Source organism: Chaetura pelagica, unplaced genomic scaffold (genome assembly GCF_000747805.2).
Source record: "Chaetura pelagica isolate M959 unplaced genomic scaffold, ChaPel_1.0 scaffold45, whole genome shotgun sequence".
NCBI lineage: Eukaryota > Metazoa > Chordata > Aves > Apodiformes > Apodidae > Chaetura > Chaetura pelagica.
The window spans coordinates 132896-150945 of record NW_009953217.1 but is presented as its reverse complement, the minus strand read 5'-3'; the positions used below and the strand labels follow the sequence as shown (position 1 = coordinate 150945).

Here is an 18050-nt window from a genome sequence, read left to right as displayed (position 1 = left end):
GCAAGGCCTTGACAGAACCAGCCAGCGGTGACGTGCCTCCTGCCAAGTGCTACAGCACAGGGCATCGTGCTTCAACATTGAACGGCAGAAGAAAAACCAGGAGAGGGAACAGGATTGCAAAGAAGCACGTACATTTTTCCATATATCTGGATTTTTTTCCACATCATCTGGAAGAGACTCAAATTTCTCAGGAAATACTTCAGACAAGCGAATTAGGTCTTCCCAGCCCTGATCTGGAAGCCAAGCATAGGGTTTCTCTCGTGCACTCTTCTCCAGGGAAATATTGCCTAGTCACAGTCAGAAACCAGAGTCAATGTCCATGGAATAAATTTTCCAACACGTGACCACACATACAGTCCCACTGCACAGAGGAACCAACTGGAAACCTGTTTTTGAAAACACTACAAGATTAAACTGGCCTGCTGAAGAAAAGATGGCATTTTTCAAGTGCCTGCAAATGCCAGTTTTATCTTTGCATACATTTCTACAATAACCAAAGGTTGTTTTCTGAAGTAACAGCCTAACAACTAGCTAATATGAGATTTGTGAACATCTGCAGAGAAAGATCAGCCACTTCACTGTTTAACAAAGTGGAAAAAACAGAAATAGGAGAATCCACAATTTGTGTAAACCAACACAGTTCAGCTATTTTCAGTGGTTTCTCTAGGTGCTAGTTCTTACAGCAAATCATATCCACCCAAAATCTATCTCTGAAAGATCTTTTAGCTATTGCTACATATGGGTATATACTTCTATATAAATATTCACTTTACCTTTCAAAAAGAACTCGAGTTCTTCTTGGGTTAGTCTGTCATCAGCTTGCTCTATCCTGATGGTCATATTAAAGGAGAATAGTAACTTGTGCTTCTCAAACAAACCTACATTAAAAAGACAATATTTTCAAAAATCAGCTGCTAAAACTTGTGGAATTGTCTTTACATCCACAGCCTGCATCTGGTCACCCCACAAAGATCAGGATAATAAAAAATGTGGTTCTGGATCAGGCTTACAGAATCAAAACTGCATCTGTGAGTTACATCCAAGGATGTGAGATCCATAGCAGTGATTTACCATTTGGAATTGTATTAAGAAAAGCATTTCTTTAGAAGTTACACTGGTAAGGTGCACAGTTCCCTCAAAGAGAAGTAGCAGGGAGTGTAAACCAAAGCTGAGAACTGAGCACCAGTGAATCCACCCATTGGTACCTTGCCTCTTGAATGAACACCCAGGGAAGGCACAGCTCTTCCCAAGTACTTGCACAACTGAGTATCAGCCCATCCCTGACTGGCACTGACCTGTGCAGCCATAGTTGTAGGTATTGAAGGTCAGCGTATCCATGATGTTTTTTAACCTCTTTGGAAGAATAGGACTGGGCATGGATTTCCGAAGAGAGAATCCAAAAACCTCTAAGAAGGCAACCAGTGAGTACTGATACATGGTGTTGACAAGAGCCATTTCAGACAGAACAGAGAACAAAATGGCCCCCCTCTTGGCAGCTGGTCTGTAGCCATCTCGCAGGCGATCGATATCCCTCGCCGTCGTCTCTGCCAGCTTCAGCTTTTCTATCACCTGGATGTACATTGATTTTATACCCATGTAATTACTGCTCTGATTCACAGGGTGTATATTATATCAAAATAAGCAGTGCCTGCCTCTCTGTGTTGACTATACAGGTCATCTGGGCAGGTAGCCCTAAAGGAGGTAGTATGAATTGTAAAAAACAAGAGCTAGATAAAATTAATACCACCCTCTCTATTTATGAAAAGGCACGGAATCATGGGAAGTGTGTGGGAAAGTCCCTCTGGGGATCTCCAGTTCAACTTTCTGCCCAAAGCTGGACTATGACCACCACTAGATCAGGTCAGCTGTGGCTTTGCTCTAGTACAGCCTTAAAACCTCCAAGGACAGAGATTCTACATCCTCTCTGAATAGTAAAAAGCTTATTTTTTCCTTTCGGATCTGATACAACACAAGACAAAGGTTGTTTCAGAGGTGAAAGAAACTTTTCACATACTCTTTGCTTTAGAACTGCAAACAACCACCATTTTGGTCTTGATAAGGACTTTTCTGAAGATAAGATTTGGTTCTCTGATACAATAAAATACTGCCCAATACTGAAAGATGCAACATGCTCAGGAGAAAACTCTCCATTTTCTTTCAAACTAATTCCTAGCTTCAAAGGGGAAAAGTGAAGCACAATGAATAAGGAAAGACAATGTTCTGTTAAACGACACCCTTCTAAAAAGCCCAGAGCTGGTACCTCTGTAGCTTTGGATTTTGTCTCTTCCAGGGTTTGCACTAGGTCCAAGTTGTCCAACATGTTTCCTGTGGAAGATGTCAGCTCCCGAAGGAGAGAGTCTTCCAGATCTTTCAGCAGGTTTTTGTTGTCACTTGTCTCCTGAATTAGCTGTTCTCTCTGTTCTTCCAACTCCCTTCTTTCAAACCCCGTAATGACACTGAGCAATTGATCCTCCAGGCCCTTCAGTGTAACTACAGATAAAACACATGCCCACGAACAGTCTTTTTTTAAACACAAGGAGAGCTTTTATACAAATTATTTCATCTCCATGATCTCATAAAGCTACAGCAACACACCAGAATGAATTGGTTATTAACTGTCTGTCGTAATTCTAGCAAAGCATCCTAACCTGAGAGATGCAAGAAGAAATACTTAGCTCAGTTTCAAATTAAAAGGAAGAAGTAAGAAGAGTATTTTTTATTAAATAAGATGCTGAATATAAGGGAGACTATGATTTTTTTTGCAGTTTTATCCAGGCCCTAAACTTGCAGTACAGCTGAATCACTACTTTGTTACTAAATGCACACTTTTGCTTACCTGTGTAATTGATAACCATAGCTTTGCCAAACACAGAGGGAGAATACCTTGGGTTTGCTAACTTGGTGTTCAGGTACAATCTAAAATTACTGTCATAGTCGATTTCTTTGTCACCCAGCACAACAAATGTTCTCCCCTGTGCAACCTTGATATTCTTCTCTAAGACATTGTCTATCACGGGATCAATGTATTCGTCGACACCATGCAACAAGAAAGGGCTTCCATACTTTATGGCCAGTTCTAGTTGCTTAAGGAAATCTGGGTCATAAATGGAAGCCATCTGGAAGGGAATAATGGGAAGATATGAAAGGAGAAGTGATAATCAATTTACTGAACATTATTATTTTATAATAGTTGCCAGCACTAATGAAGTTTGCTCATTGGTGCTTTTTGTCTCTCCTCTTGCAGATGATACACACTGCACTGGGACACAACAGTAAAGGTGCTGATTTTTTTCCTGCTCAGTTGAGAGGAATTTCCATTTGGAGTACTACTTTTCAAGGTTTCAGTTGTGCCTTTGACTGTGTTATTGTCCTCCATACAAACACCACCCAGGAGCTGAAATAAAACCCAAGCTATACCAGCCCTTTGGTTTTAATGTTGCTGCCTGTATTAAAGCTGGCCAAGACCCTGAGCAAACCATCCATCCCAAAGAACTGGTCACTATGTCACTTATGCAGCTTTTAAAACAACCAGTAAAGAAGTAAAATTGTAATTTCTCTTTACCTTCAGGTTATTTTTTTCTTCTTTCTTCTTAATCCAGTGTAAAGCCTGTTGCTGTGGGTCAATGCAGAGCGGGAAGCGGCTCGCATACATGGTCAGGATGCCATTCTGGATGGAGAGCTCATCTGGAGGCAATCCCTGGGAAACCCACCTGGGAATGGAATGGATCAAAGACCAGACTGGGGAAAAACTTCAGGGGAGTGCAGCACATTTCATTTGTCAGTAAAATTATGCCGTTCACTGAGCACACTATTAGACCTGGAAGGAAATATATATTGGATGTGATTGTGAGAATAGTGTCAAAACTCACACTGAGTCATTGTCTGAGTCAGGTGTAACTACATTACTCAAAATGCTGTTGCATTTGATGAGTGGTAGTTAAAATATGGGCAACCTGGGCATAGGTTTAATTCCAAATTCATTTAAGTCAATGAAAAGACACCTGCTTGTCTTCAGGTTGAACATATATTATAACTAACTCCTTTAAAAAATCTTATTAAAAGGTATGATGTATGTCTAGGTTCAGTGAACTTCCCTGGAGTGTGAAGTACAACCATTTGTTATTAAAAATGGCCTCTGATAACTAGTAGAAAAGTACTTCAAGACATTAAATGGGCTTGCTCTATCATTGGTGTGCACCTCCACCCACAATGCCACTTCTGTGCTAGAGATTCAGATCCAGACTCTCACAATTCCACATTTAGTAGTCCCTGGGGTTTTGACCAGACATACCTGCTAACCTCCACCTCATTAGTCAGGAGGCTTTCCAACTTGAATGGTTGACCCAGAGGAATCTTTCGTGAGAGGATGTCCTCTTGCCACACTTGATAGATCATTTCATTTCGAAAATCCCAGTTGAATGCTCCTTCATAGCTCAGAAAGGCAGCACAAAGTAGACAGTCTCCAAGCAACTCCACCTTTCGTATTTCAAACTCCTCTAATTCCTCTGTCCACCTGATAGAATTATAAGGCAATCCTGGGTCAGCCTGTAGCAGGGGGGTGGGGATCATAGACAGAATTTCCATCTGCTGCTGCTTTAGATGTTGGCTGAGACAGACCCCCAAATTTACAATGAGTTGTTCTCTCACTATCACAATGGCCAAAGACACTGAGTTGACCTGAAACACCTTTTTAATCTGAGTTCACCACTTTCTTCTGCACTAAAAATTGTTCTTTTTTTCAAGAGCTAATGGATATTAGCTTAGAATGGATATTAGCTCTTCTCAGAAACAAACATCACAGGAAGTGACATTTCCAAAAATGTCTCAGTTTGATAGATTTTATCCCTATTTTGTCCCTGATTTTGACACTAGACCCTCTGATGTCAAAAATGTTCCTCTTTGAATCTAGACTTACCTCTTGTTCTCAGATCTCAAGCCAAAGATGAGCTTGTCAGCAGCTTCTAATCTTCTCTGCATAATCTCTGCCTCTTCTTGTAACTGCTGCTTTTCTCTTATTGCCTCTTGGTATTTGTCCCCCAAAGCTTTCAGCTCATCCTGAATGGCAGCCAACTCTGCCTTTAGCTTTTCCAGTATCCGCTTGCTTGTGTAATAGGTCTTTTCCAGCCTAGCCACCTGCATTCCATTGTGGAGGAAACATAAGAGTATCAGAGGAAAGTAGGGCTTTGGAGAGAAGTTCTCAGATTTCTTTTGGCTATTTCATACACTTCAGAAAGTCCTGGTAATAAATAGAGCAAGCCAACAGAACTGGCACTGCTTCTCACCCCCTCTCTCCATCCCAAACATACACATCATGGGCTGATGCTGCAGTTCCAAAGCAGATAAATCTCCTGGAGTTTTGAAACCACAAGGTTTCATTAAGCATGGGAGCACTCCTGCTGACATTAGAGGGGGGACAAAAGGGGAGGCTTATCTCCTTAATAACAGCAAAACTAAGACCTCAAAAATAGTCAGACTTGTCATCTAATGAATATACTTTCTCAGTAGTCAGCTGTGTATGGTAACATTTTATTGAAGAAAATTTCCCAGCATCATCTGGTGGAGGTTTCCTTTGGTAATACAAATAACTTTTCAATTATTCTAAAAAAAAAAGTTAATAAAAAGGTCTGTGCTTAAGGACCATGGATTTTGTGTACCACTGGGTTCTGCTCTGTCCAAATGCCATGTGTTTTGAAGTTTTTTTCAGTAGACAGCTATAAACTGTGGTTTTCTCAGCATGTTAGATTACAAAACTCCAACACATTCCTCCCTCTTTCTTCGAGCACTGGCATGGATGGAAACCTACCATCAGAGCATCACACAACAAAGCAGTTTGTAACTGCGTACCTGCCTCACCCCTGCTGCAATAGCTCTCCTGAACACCTCTTTTTAAGCACTTGCAAGTGGGGAAATAAGCAGTCTATGAATTGCTAAGCATTCTTTTTCTTATCAGGATCATGCATCCACACACTCTACCTTCAGTCTCTTCGGCTTGACGTCTTTAACTACATCACAGTAGCTCATCACTGCGTCAACAAACTTTAACATTCCCAGTCCTGCTCTGCTAACAAGTTCCATTTCATTGAAGCTAGTATTAAGGGTCTTTAACAAACCTAAATGGGCAAACACAAAAATATTGCAAGTGAGTTTAATGACAGCACAGAAATCCTCAGAGAAATAGCTTTCCCTACCAGCAATATCAAGCAATGCTGTGACAGACAATATGAACCATTTTTCAGAATATTCAAGTGACTCTGACCTTAAAATATTACAGCCCTACTGAGCTGTAACAATACAAGCACAATATTGCTAGTGATTTCTCAAGTCTTTTCTCCAAGAAGTTATTAGATTCAGGAGCTATTCAGCATGTCTCAGGATGATGGTTTCTTTTCTCTGCAGCAATTAGATGCAATTTTGTTCAAAGGTCCAAATTCCCCTTTTAATGGAACTATTCTGGATTACATCCTCAGGAGCATGTGCAAAGTTTGGCTCATAAGCTTTAGATATAGTTTATCTTCTTTCTACTCTGTATGTGTCACATTTTAATTGCCAGCACATGGACAAGGTCACAACTCTACTTTCTAAGTGGCTAAAAGCAGCCAGCAGGCCCACTTGGCTGTCCTGTTTGCTTCTTGCCTGCTCTAAAGGGTCTAGAAACTGGATGTAACATGCAGCAGAAGGTCCTTGAACTCTGAAAAATCCTGTCACCCCAGCTGTGCCACATCTGCAGCATGGCAGACAGTGCTGTCCCCTGGCACAAAGTGAATCCCACTCTCCCAAAAAACACAGGAGGGATTGCTGCCAACATGGCTCATCACATTACCAAGATGCTACGTTCATTCCAAGTGTACAGTTCAGTAATTTACCTCGGACAGATTTCACTTGGCTCTGAGTAATCCCATCAAAATCTATCTCCATCAGGGACCGCAGGAAATTGGCCTCAGACATCATTGCTTTGGCTGTCTTCCAGTTTATTTCTTTGTAGCCTCTGATTATAAGAACACAATCCAAAACACCCTGCACCTGCTTAGGGGGTTTTGCAAAGGATCTAGAGAACAGACAAAGGAGACAGTGGAGGAGAAAAAGGAGACAAAGCGCATGATGCCAGACACTAGTACTTCTTGTTAAGAGAGTTACTGCAATACAACAGCAGCCAGGACAAAAGACATCCCACACAAAGTGAAAAAGATTATCAAGGCCAGACAAGAAATTAATTACTAGTCAAAAGCTCAAAATCAATTCTTGTATTCAGACAATTTGATCAAATAAATACTAAAGGCCTAAAATGCTGAGCCATGATATTCTTCCCTAGGGCAGTGAAGCAGCTGCCCCTTGGGACAGGAAAAATTCAGAAATGCACTAGAGAAAGGGAAGCAGGGAAGTGAGAACTGTTACTATTCCAGGGAAAGCCAAGGACTGGACGTGCCTTTATATCTATCCCCAAACACAAGATATATTATAAAAACAGGGAGAAGGTAATTCAGCAGAGAAATACATTTTCCTGCTATCAAAGCATCCCTGTCAAATAACTGGTAAGTGTTCCTACTCACAGGGAATAAAAATAGAGGAGGAATGAAGGGGTTTGGTCAGTCACTGCCCAGGCAAAAACCACAACAGTTTCTAGAGCATCAGACTCAGGGTAAAGACATCTGGGGAAGACATCAAATGAAGCAGTGGAAGAACAGGCTCAAGGGGAAGTCCTGGTCTAGCAAGCAGGGAATCCCCTTTGACCTCTGCACCCAGACAACTGATGTCCTGACCAACACCCATACACTATGCGGGTGAGAAAGGTGAGGCTAAGGCTCAAACCCTGCAAACATGGATCTCTCTGAGAATTTCCAAGAGATTATGCTACTGAACATCCAAATAAGTCACCTGATTTCAGTAACATCAGACTTGTCAAGCTTCTGAAGCTCCAGTTTGGCAGCTTCTAAAATAGGCATGACTTCAGCCAAAGCTGCCTCAGCAGCTGCCTTCTCCACAGCAATATGCTTATTCTGTTCCTCTAACTCCACAGCTTTTTCTTCAGCCAGTTTTTTCTTCTCCTCAGCTAGGAATTGTAAAGAAGGGACCATAAATGGCTTATTCAATTTGAATTCAAAACATATACTAATACAGATTTGCTTTTGGCTGAAAATCAGCAATGACCATCAACTCAGTATCTTTTTATTGTTAGTTTGCTAATGCTTGCAGCTCCATCAAGGGTCAGGAACACTGTTAATGTTCCACATAACAGCATACATCAACTCTTTTCCTCCCATGTATCCCTCTATTTTTCCTCTAACAGTAGTTTTCTGAATCAAACTGTCCCTTTCTTGCTAATGTCTCTTTCCCACATTATGGCTTACACCATGAAAAGAGAAGACAAGGGCAGAGGAACATAGCATTGACTGTGTGAAGTACTGTAGGCCAAATAAATAGCAAAGATGGCAACCTGGGAAAGGCAGAGGAACCTACTGTTACAGCATGACACTAGGTGAACAGAGAGAGAGCAAGAAAGTTACTTCTAGAAGAAGCTGGAGCTCTTAGAGGGTCTTCCAACCCAACCCAACACAGAGCATGTGAGCCTTGCTTAGCCTGTGGGACACTTTAGTAGTTGCAAATGACCTACCTATTTGTGTGTTTGTTGAAATCTCTGCTAACAAAGCCTCACAGGCAGCTGATTTTTCTGCTAGCACAATCCTTTGCTCAGCAAGTTTCTTGTTGAGCTCAACCAGCTGTATACTGGCTTCCTTCAGTTTAACCAAGCCCCCATCCAGCCGTTTACATTGTGCTAGGTAGAAAAAAGGGAGAAACATTAGTGGATTGTGAGCTACCAGAGACCAACAGACAATCTCACAGAAGGTAAAGGTGCTTATAGGTGCACTTCACAGCAAGACAACCTTGGTTATGAAAGGAATATTATTCTGAGAGATTTTTTTCTTTCCTAAGCCTCCCATCCAAGATGGTGTTAATGCCACTTGAAAGGCCAGATAAGTGGCCCTGTGCCACAACTTGCTTTCCAAATTGCACTGTTCATGTTTTATCCTCTTCACATATCTCAGTGCTCACTGGAGTATGAATAAGAATTGCTGTCTCAGAAGGAATGTCAATCTTGAGTTAGGTTGAGCTGGTATTAGATCTAATCAGACTCTTCCCCAGGCAGAGGAGTGTCTGGTTTGGACATGTTGCCTCAGGTTCATGCCCTAAAAATTTTAAGGAGAGCCCCCTGTTTGACAGCCAGAGTCTAAACATTCATATGTGGCCACGATTTCAGTCCAATGTCAAAACCAGATGTCAGCACAGCATTTGAGATAGTACTGATAAAATTATTTTTGCATAATGAGGGTAATTTGTGGGATTCTAACCAGTTTTTCTTTCCTTCTCAAAATATTTAAATCGCCTGTTCAAAAGTTGAAAACATCCACACAGCCTTACCTAAAATGTACTGATTTTTCTCCTCCAGCAATTTTTGATAATTATTGATAAAATCGAGGTAATTCTTTGGGGTGACATGGTTCCTACGTCTCAGTTTCTGCATAAACCTCTTGCTGAAATCACCCACAGACTCATGCACCATGACCATGTGCTCAACCACTGACTTGGATCTTTCTGATGGGATGCGTTTGTTATTCCCTAAAATCAGGCAGAAGAAAAGAAAGATGTCAAAGCTTTTGTTGGTTTTGTTTAAGAGTTTACCAGTTACCATTTTTCTTATGTACATCTAGGCCAGACACCAAAAAAGAAGTCTTTTCTGGGGCAAAAAGCAAGATCAAGGCAGAAACAGAAGAGAACCTGGGCCTCCTGGTAGGCAGGCAACATTGTCTGCAGAGAACTTGAATTTTAGCAAGTTTTCAAATCTATTTGAGTAAGAAAATTCCATCCAAAAACATTTTTTACTGGGATTTTTCATCACCTGTTCAGACACAGGGTAACAAGCACAATGGGAAATCAAGCTTTGAAACCTACAGTAACTGCAAAGTAAAGAATATATTTCTTAGGCTATCCCAAGGGTTAGTGGCTTAAAACAGTGATATCTTACATACCAACAAAGGATTGTGCAACTGCATACAAGGCCTGGGGGGGCCAGGGCATGAACCAGTCAATACCAGTGTTGTTGACAAGACCTGAAAATGAAAGGATAGTGTTATCAGAAAAATTCCTTTGTAAAAATAGATCCTAATCTGCTTAACTTCATTTGCATCAAGAATCTACAGGATCCATCTTATTTAACACCTGCTTAGCAACAGTACTTACCAAAAAGTTGATGCTTCCATTTTGACAGTAAACAATCAACTTTGCACCTGTGTCCTGCTAACCCCATTGTTCTTTAGGCTGTGCCATTCTACAGGATGCAGCTGAGAGCTGAAACAAGTTATTTTAATTCCTGCATTAGGATTCCCACCCCTACCCATCTTGCCTATGTACCTTCAGTCTCCTAGAACTCCTTTCTGCCACCTGCTGTAGTGTAGCACCCATCAGCTCAGGTGTTTCTTCTTTCAGTGAATGTCCCTCTCAATATGCTTTTATTTTGGCTTTAGATACAAAAATGTTTCTCTTACCACCCTCCTAGCCTCATAACACATTAATACCTTGCATTCTTCAATAAACTACAGAAAGAGGCTGCAGACATAGGCTGTGTATTTCCATGAGGATGACCAATTGACTTCTAGCTGTTCAGCTGGAAAATTAACTGATCTGGTAAATGCTAATCAATAATTCTCACTGATACATGGTCAATAACTGGGAAGAAACCAACACATTGCAAATCCTTAGTGATGAGACCTGCTCTGCTTAGCTTTAGCTGCCAGACACCTGAGTGTCCGTTCATTGGAGATTTTCTCTTGCCTGTAAACCTGTATTTCCCAGAGGAGGGGCTAAGCAGTGTGTTCAATTCATACCTGGGAAATTTCTGCACCACGTTCTCAGACTGTCCCCAACTGGGGACATTCCCAGGACAATGTGTAGGTTGCTTGCACATTTGCTTAGAAAATATTGCCAGACACTCTCTTTAGCTGGGTTCACACCAGCCTTATTAGCTTCCTCTCCAATCTGAGTCAGTATGGAGTCTTTTTCATCATCTGCAAAAAGGGCTGGCACCATCCCTGCAGCAGAAGGACAGAAGAATGCTACTGAGAACAACCAGGAAGAGAAAACCACGTGGCTGGGGACAGGGCAGAGTCACAGAAACCAGAGTCACAAATTTTAAATCCAGTTCTGCAAAAATGATCCCATGTAGTTCTGAGCAAACCTAATTATCTTGCTATGCTTTTCCTTCTCCCCTCAGCCTCCATGGAAATAGTGAGGCAGTACTTAGGGTGATTCCATAGGGTGAGTACTTTGGGTGCAAGGGGATTTAGAGGAACAATTAATTCTTCTTTGTTTGGGCTTCAGCAACATAAACAAAATGTCATTAGCATAAACTGCTTTTAGCTCTGCAAAGAAAATTTTCATTCTTTTCTACAAACCATCAGTTCACATTTTTATCCTCTCAATCATGTGGCAAATATTGCATAAGTTACCTAATGAGAGACACAAGCAGAAAAGGAACAGGGGAAACTAGACCAAGGAAAGGGATAAAATCTAACATATATGTTTTCAAATCAGACCGTGTAGGAACGTCTGGAGGCAGGGTGGTTGGATAGTGCCAGCTGCTGCTCATTTTCAGTTGCTGCACACACTAAAAGTTACTAAACTACAGGTTAGGACATATATATATATATATATGTGTGTAAAAGCAGTTGCTGCAGTTTAGGTGAATGCTCTTCAAAATCCAATAGGACAAAAGGTGGGTTTGTGGCCAAATGCAGCTGAAGTAACTCCTCAGTCTTGGAAGAAATTTGAGACTCCTGCAACATCATGATTAGTGTGAATTAAGCCTATAGGTTTTCCAGGTACATGAATGACTGTAAGCAGATATCAAAATGCCATCATTAATGCCAGATAATTTCAGGTAGTACTGAAAGGTGTAACTAACTATAGCAGCAGAGAGCACAGGGTGAAACAGTAATAGCTGGATCAAGGGTACATTTGAGTCACAAGTAGATACTGATCAGGAGTAACTGAGGCTGCCTGTGTCACCTGAAGTTAACATGTTGTTGATGAGTTCCAAGAAACTCTCTTCTGCTACATGGGCATCTGTAAACAAGAAGACCATTGACTTGTTCTCAAGTCCCAGCTTCTGGTACAAATTTTTCAAATCGTCTCGGAAATTGCTTTCTCCATATCCTCGACTCAAGATGATCTCAAATATCTGAGGATGCAAACAGGTACTGAGAAGACACAGATGGACCCAACAAATGAGGGTAACTTTGAATTTCAATTAGACTGGATCAAGGGCTTTGCTTTGGCCCCTATCATCAGTAAATGTGTAAGTATCAAAAATCATGCTGTATATCCTTTTTTAAAAATACATTTGTACAACCCTGCAGGATTGCATTTTCAAAATTGCTTTGTGTTCATCCTCCTCTTTTCTTCTTCCCTTCAAGCCAGCAGCCTCTGTAAGAGACTGAAAGTACCTCTGAGAGAGGAACATTTCCTATCTGAAATATTACATAATCAATCATAAGGTTCCTCAAGCACCACTGGAGTGCTCCTGTAATACAGGCAAGTAACCACAGTAGTCAGGGACTATTAGTTGCTCACCCTCAAACCTGCCCTTGTTTTCTGTCCCCATTGCCAAAATCCCAGATTCAGGCACTGAAACGTCCTGCCCAGATCACCCACAGTCAGCTTCTTAGACCTCCTGGCAACCACCTCAACCTGTTCTTTTCTCCACAGGGAAAAAACACCAGCCTGATCTTACCTTGACTGACTGACTTCCTCCTGGCCCTGCTAATTCAAGCCTGATCACAATATTGCTTTCCTTGGCTTTTTCCACTGCAAAGATGCAGGGTCACTAACCTCACATCCAGCTGTATAGGCAGCCAGTCTGGCTAGAGACTGTTTTCCTGAGCCTCCCACTCCTATGAGCAGGGCATGGCCACGATCCATCCGTATGATGCGATGTACATGGATTAAGTGCTCCAAAGCATCATCAAAAAGCACCAGATTCATTTTGATATTAACTTCATTATATTCCTCCAAAATCTCCTGCAGAGAAAGGTGGACAGAACGTTACTAGGAGACCAAGGAAACAACTATTAACATTAATAAAATAACAACCCATTTAGCAGCATTATTCCTTTCCTGATCTGCAGGGAAAAGAAATTCCTGGAAAACAGTCGACTCGATTTTCATTACTGCAGAGCCCAAATGGTGCACATAAAATTCTATGTGCACAGAAAGTGAACAGAATTCCTACAGTCTGAGACAGGTTCCTACTCATTCCTCAGGCACAGAAACAGAATTAGGCAAAATTCCAAGCTGATGCACACTACCTGAAAGACAGCTTTTGCTGCGTCATAGTCTTGGATGTCTTCATAGAGACGAGGTTCTCCTTCATTCAGTGCCATCCTGAAATCTCCAAAAAGGATAGGATCCCTCATGGCCTCCTCCAAGTCATAGCTGAAATTCTCTTCAATCAGGTTTTTGATATGGCCTTGTACCTTGAAGTACACAAAATGAGTCAGGCAACACAACAAAGCAGATGATTCTGAAGCTGCTAACACTCAGAAGGGTGATAATACAGACTCTTCCTCAAATACTGATCGATTTCAAGGAGATATTTATGTCACTAGAAGATCCACAGACCACAGCTTCCTATTGTGTTCTAGGTATGATCTAAAATGATCTAATATTTCAAGAACCATTCAAGCCAATGGACTGCAGTACCTTCTCACATATTGGTGTAAATATGACATTAATAAACCTTCCTTTTCAGCATTTACAGATGTCTCACCAACAAGAATTCTAACAAATCTTGTCAGTCTGAATGAATGTACAAATACAGAGAAGTTACAATGTAACTGAGATGTGAAAATTGAGCTGGAAACATTTGAGATGAAAGTTTTAAGCAGAAAAATCTGAAGCCATTTAATCTACCCCTTTTCATCTAAGCAAGCTGCTTTGCAAGTTCTGTATAAGTAAACTTTACCCAAATCCTCCCCTCATTCCAAAGGTATTAAACTGGTGTCACTCTCTCTGTGTTTTAAGACAGAATTTGGAACATTTTCCAATTTGCTTCATAGCCAAAACTAAATTCAGGACTTAGCTCTTATCCCTTTTCCTGCTTGATTGTACAGTCACATTCCAATACAGTCTTTCTGAAGGAAAATACTGACTTGAAAATGAAGTGATGTCCTGAGTTTTCCTCAGCCCTGCTCTCACAGTTTGTCACCTGTGCCACTGCTAACCAGTCTTCCTGGCAAACCCAGGAAAAACACTTTCCCTTCCCTCAGCAGATCTGCTCATTTAGTCTGCCATAGTCACTTTATTTTAGAGAACAAAACTCCCTGAGCCATGTTTTAAGTTAATGGAGCAGCACAGTGGTTAGACAAGTCTGCAGCCTGACTGGAAGGCCTGAGTGCAACAGTTGGTAATGCTGCTGTTGCAAATTAGTTGCCATAGTAATAGTCAGTGACTACTAAAAATTGAAAAAAAATTACTCACCAAAGCTTTGTCTACTTCATCAATCAGCCTGTCATGGAAAACCCTCAGGCACTCATTTCTCCAGACTCTCACCATCTGGGTCACTGTTTGAAACCTACATTAACATTGAAATATCAGCCTGCACCGAATGAGCTGACATGATTCCTAAGGCCATATGTTTAATAACTCTAATCAAAGTCTGGGCTGACTTCTTTTTACTCTTTTTGGTTTTGTTTCTTTCATAAGGACAACTAATTAAATTGCTTGCATTTTTAAATCTGCATGTGTTATTTTAAAAAGACTAACATTATCAGTGTTTATCATCAAGAGTAAGATCACAATTCAGGATGTTCCTGAATATTTTCTCATTGTAGCAAAGGTTTAGTGAAAACCAAACTGTGACTGATTTCATGTCACAAATTACCTCATCTTTACCCAGATTCATCAATATAAGTAGGTGTAGAACCACTGAAGTAAATTTTTCTCTTCTTACCTCTCTGGAGTTGTAAGAATAAGTCCATTATAGACCCTGGAAAGATCTCGCAGGTTAAAAATGTAATGGAATTTGGAAAGAGTAGGGGGCAGGTCACGAATAATTCGTTTATAAAGCTCCAAAGTACACACAGTAATCTTTTCATAGATGGCTGATATAGAGTCATTGAACACCTGCAAACATGAGAAAGATGGGATGCTTTCATCAGGCTGCCTAGAAAACTCAATGCTATTGAACATACTCTGCTTTTCAGCTTTTAACCCTGCTTAATGTATTTCAAATAACTGAGGGCAAACATTTTCAGAAATTCATGTTCCTCTGTAGTATGAACATTCTGCAGTTAAATGTTTTGGGCAGGGCCAATCTTCCTTCCTGAGCTTGCATAGTGCTGGAGATAACAACATTAAACTCCATGACTGGAATTTCTACACCACTTTCACAGCTTGCAGGTTACTTGTTAGTAATGAAGACCACTGCATTACATTAAATTTTTCACTGTCATTCAGGAAAGAGTTTGCTGACTTTCGTGTATTTGGTTACAGGAACAGTAACCAAATTGTTCACAGGTTTCAACCTATGAAAAGCACCAGGTTTATAAACTATCTGCTGAATTGGACATTACTCAAGAATCTACCAGAACAGTGTAAACCCATCTCTTCTGAAAGAGGAGAGGAAGGGAAAGGTTTGCATGAGGTTCTAAAAAAGAAGAAAGCCTGCAATAACAAAGAAATTAATGTCTCTTTGAAAATAATCAACCTCTTGAACAATTCTTTCAAAACAGTAACATTACCGTGGTGTGGCCTTTCAGGATGGAGGCATAGATCAGATTCAGGGATTGTTCAGAAGGAAAAGGTATGTTAAAAACACTGAAGAGCGAGATGAATCGAGGGTCAACTTCATTCCGACCTCCTCCAGCCTTCCCCATGGCAGCAACAAAACCCAGGTCTCGAAAAAGTTTACAGTTCATCTCCTTGATACGGTCGTACATGAAACCTTTTTCCAGCAGCAGCTTCAACAAGGCAATGGGCTGCTGTGTGCCATACTCATCAACCTTGTAACACAAGAGAGTCAAGATGTTTAGAGCTCAGTACATCAGCACGCCAATTACTGCTCTAATTGTGGAAATACTGTGCTCCATCCTCAGTAGAATATCACAAGGACACTTTGTAAAGCTCTAGCACTGTTTGGCAATGATCACTCCAATGTCTCCTATGAGAAAAGTGACTCTTCTACAAAAAAACCTAAATGCACACCTACTCCATTTGAAAAGAGAAAGGGATGGTTTCTGTAATACACAAGCTGCAGCCAGTATCAGGCCACAGAGATATTATTTTAATAGCATCAAGAAATGATCCAGCAGAATCTCACACATAGGACAGATATTGTGGCAGACAGAAACAACCCCTACTGCACACAAGTCTGCTAAAGATCCTAAGCTGAAATCCAGTTATGCAGTTACCATGAATCTCCTTGACTTGCCATTCATTTTATCTGTATATGAGGGGATCACATCAGTGTCCCCCCAAGTGCTTCTGTACCACCCTGCAGGCCATGGCACTTACCTTTGGCATATTCATGTCATCCATGAACACAATGAGACGCTTTCCCATAGGAGGCCCATAAGTGTCCTTAGTTCGTTTCTCTACATTTGTCTCCAGGTTTCTCTGAATGTCCATGGATGTTGTACGAGAAGAGAAGTTAATGACCAGCAGCAGCTGCAAAGGGGAGGAAAGAGATAAGAAGGATTTTTACCTGCTCTTTTTTTTTTAACTAGAGCATTCAAAAATATACTTTATATTAGATGGTTAGGCATACAAGAAACACTTTTCTGGTCTTTTCATCCACTTGAATTACAGATTACAAAGAAAAGTAATCCCATTCTTAGCACTTAGATACTATATGTTTACTTTATAAAACTGAATCTGTACATGCTAGAACACAACAAAACATCTCTGATCGTAAAACATTCCCAAATCATTCACACACTTGGGTCTGAGCATGTAGTCATAGAACTTTGGGTCTGAGCATGTAGTCATAGCACTTTGGGTCTGAGCATGTAGTCATAGCACTCAACTTTCATATTGCTGCCCACAGACTGAGGCTTCACAATCCCAAATTAACACAAGGACAACAAATGAAAATGCAGCTTTACCAACAAGGGAAAATGCTCCATACATACATGAAGGTCTTTGTTCAGATTGTTCAGGAAGTTTAGTGTAGTTGCTGTTTTAGATGTACCCGATTCACCTACAAAAAGAACTGCGTGTTTCTTTTTTACCATCTGTTCTAATAACCAAGTAGAACGTGTTGTATCCACTGTAGGCACTGGAAAAGATCATAAATACGATAGCAGGTTAAATTAAAATGCAGTACAGCTGGTGGATTTTTATTTATAGAATAGTGCTGGATCAGACTCTCAAGGTATTAACATGCAGTTGCACAAAGACATAATCTGAAATATCAGCTGCTGTGATTCTGTGAATGCTGAAAGACAATTTCAATTGCTTGACCATCTCTTTTCAGCTTTTAGCATTGGGAGCTTTGCACCTAAAGAGATATTAAAAAGGAAATAGTCTTCCATATAGGAGGGTCATGGACTGGTTAAGCTCCATTTAATCCCTATTTCAGGGATATAATCAGGATTTATTAGGATCATAAGCATTTTCCTAGAACTCTACAGAGATGAATTTTGGCCTATGTGAAAAGCCTGCCATTCGGAGCAACTTTAGAGATCATGTAATTATCCCTTGGCTCAGTGAAGTCAACCTCTGCTTGCTAAAATATTACTATAAAGTAACCTGCATTAATTTGTCCTTAACTATGCAAAGCACCTGTCACCATTATACAGTGCTTGAAGTAACAACCAATAACAGCCTCAAGAATGTAATTTTTATCTACTAAGTAGTTGAACCACAGAGCTGACATTTTTCCTAAAGTTTCTGGTAGAGGAGACTGTGAATCTTCTGCTATTCTGGCTGGTACAAGGTATTGTTAGCTCCTAATAAGCATTATAATCTGAAATCAGCTTTTCATCCTTTCCTCATTTCTTTAT

The 18050-nt window shown here is 40.6% G+C and overlaps 1 protein-coding gene across 1 annotated transcript in view; it reads right to left on the bottom strand.

Annotated features, from left to right (window-relative positions):
• DNAH10 (dynein, axonemal, heavy chain 10) overlaps positions 1 to 18050 on the bottom strand; it is a 58312-nt gene that overhangs the window by 8046 nt on the left and 32216 nt on the right. Inside the window, exons 45-67 of the mRNA XM_009997677.1 lie at positions 17178 to 17323; positions 16561 to 16713; positions 15789 to 16049; positions 14999 to 15171; positions 14527 to 14620; positions 13356 to 13523; positions 12880 to 13068; positions 12058 to 12229; positions 10878 to 11081; positions 10023 to 10103; positions 9415 to 9612; positions 8609 to 8770; positions 7873 to 8047; positions 6864 to 7045; positions 5974 to 6110; positions 4916 to 5133; positions 4292 to 4513; positions 3563 to 3710; positions 2837 to 3116; positions 2261 to 2490; positions 1296 to 1569; positions 774 to 878; positions 133 to 287 (exon numbers count right to left, since the gene is read on the bottom strand). Coding sequence (XP_009995979.1) covers positions 133 to 287; positions 774 to 878; positions 1296 to 1569; positions 2261 to 2490; positions 2837 to 3116; positions 3563 to 3710; positions 4292 to 4513; positions 4916 to 5133; positions 5974 to 6110; positions 6864 to 7045; positions 7873 to 8047; positions 8609 to 8770; positions 9415 to 9612; positions 10023 to 10103; positions 10878 to 11081; positions 12058 to 12229; positions 12880 to 13068; positions 13356 to 13523; positions 14527 to 14620; positions 14999 to 15171; positions 15789 to 16049; positions 16561 to 16713; positions 17178 to 17323 — 4127 coding nt within the window. The remainder of the gene's footprint in view (positions 1 to 132; positions 288 to 773; positions 879 to 1295; positions 1570 to 2260; positions 2491 to 2836; positions 3117 to 3562; positions 3711 to 4291; positions 4514 to 4915; positions 5134 to 5973; positions 6111 to 6863; positions 7046 to 7872; positions 8048 to 8608; positions 8771 to 9414; positions 9613 to 10022; positions 10104 to 10877; positions 11082 to 12057; positions 12230 to 12879; positions 13069 to 13355; positions 13524 to 14526; positions 14621 to 14998; positions 15172 to 15788; positions 16050 to 16560; positions 16714 to 17177; positions 17324 to 18050) is intronic.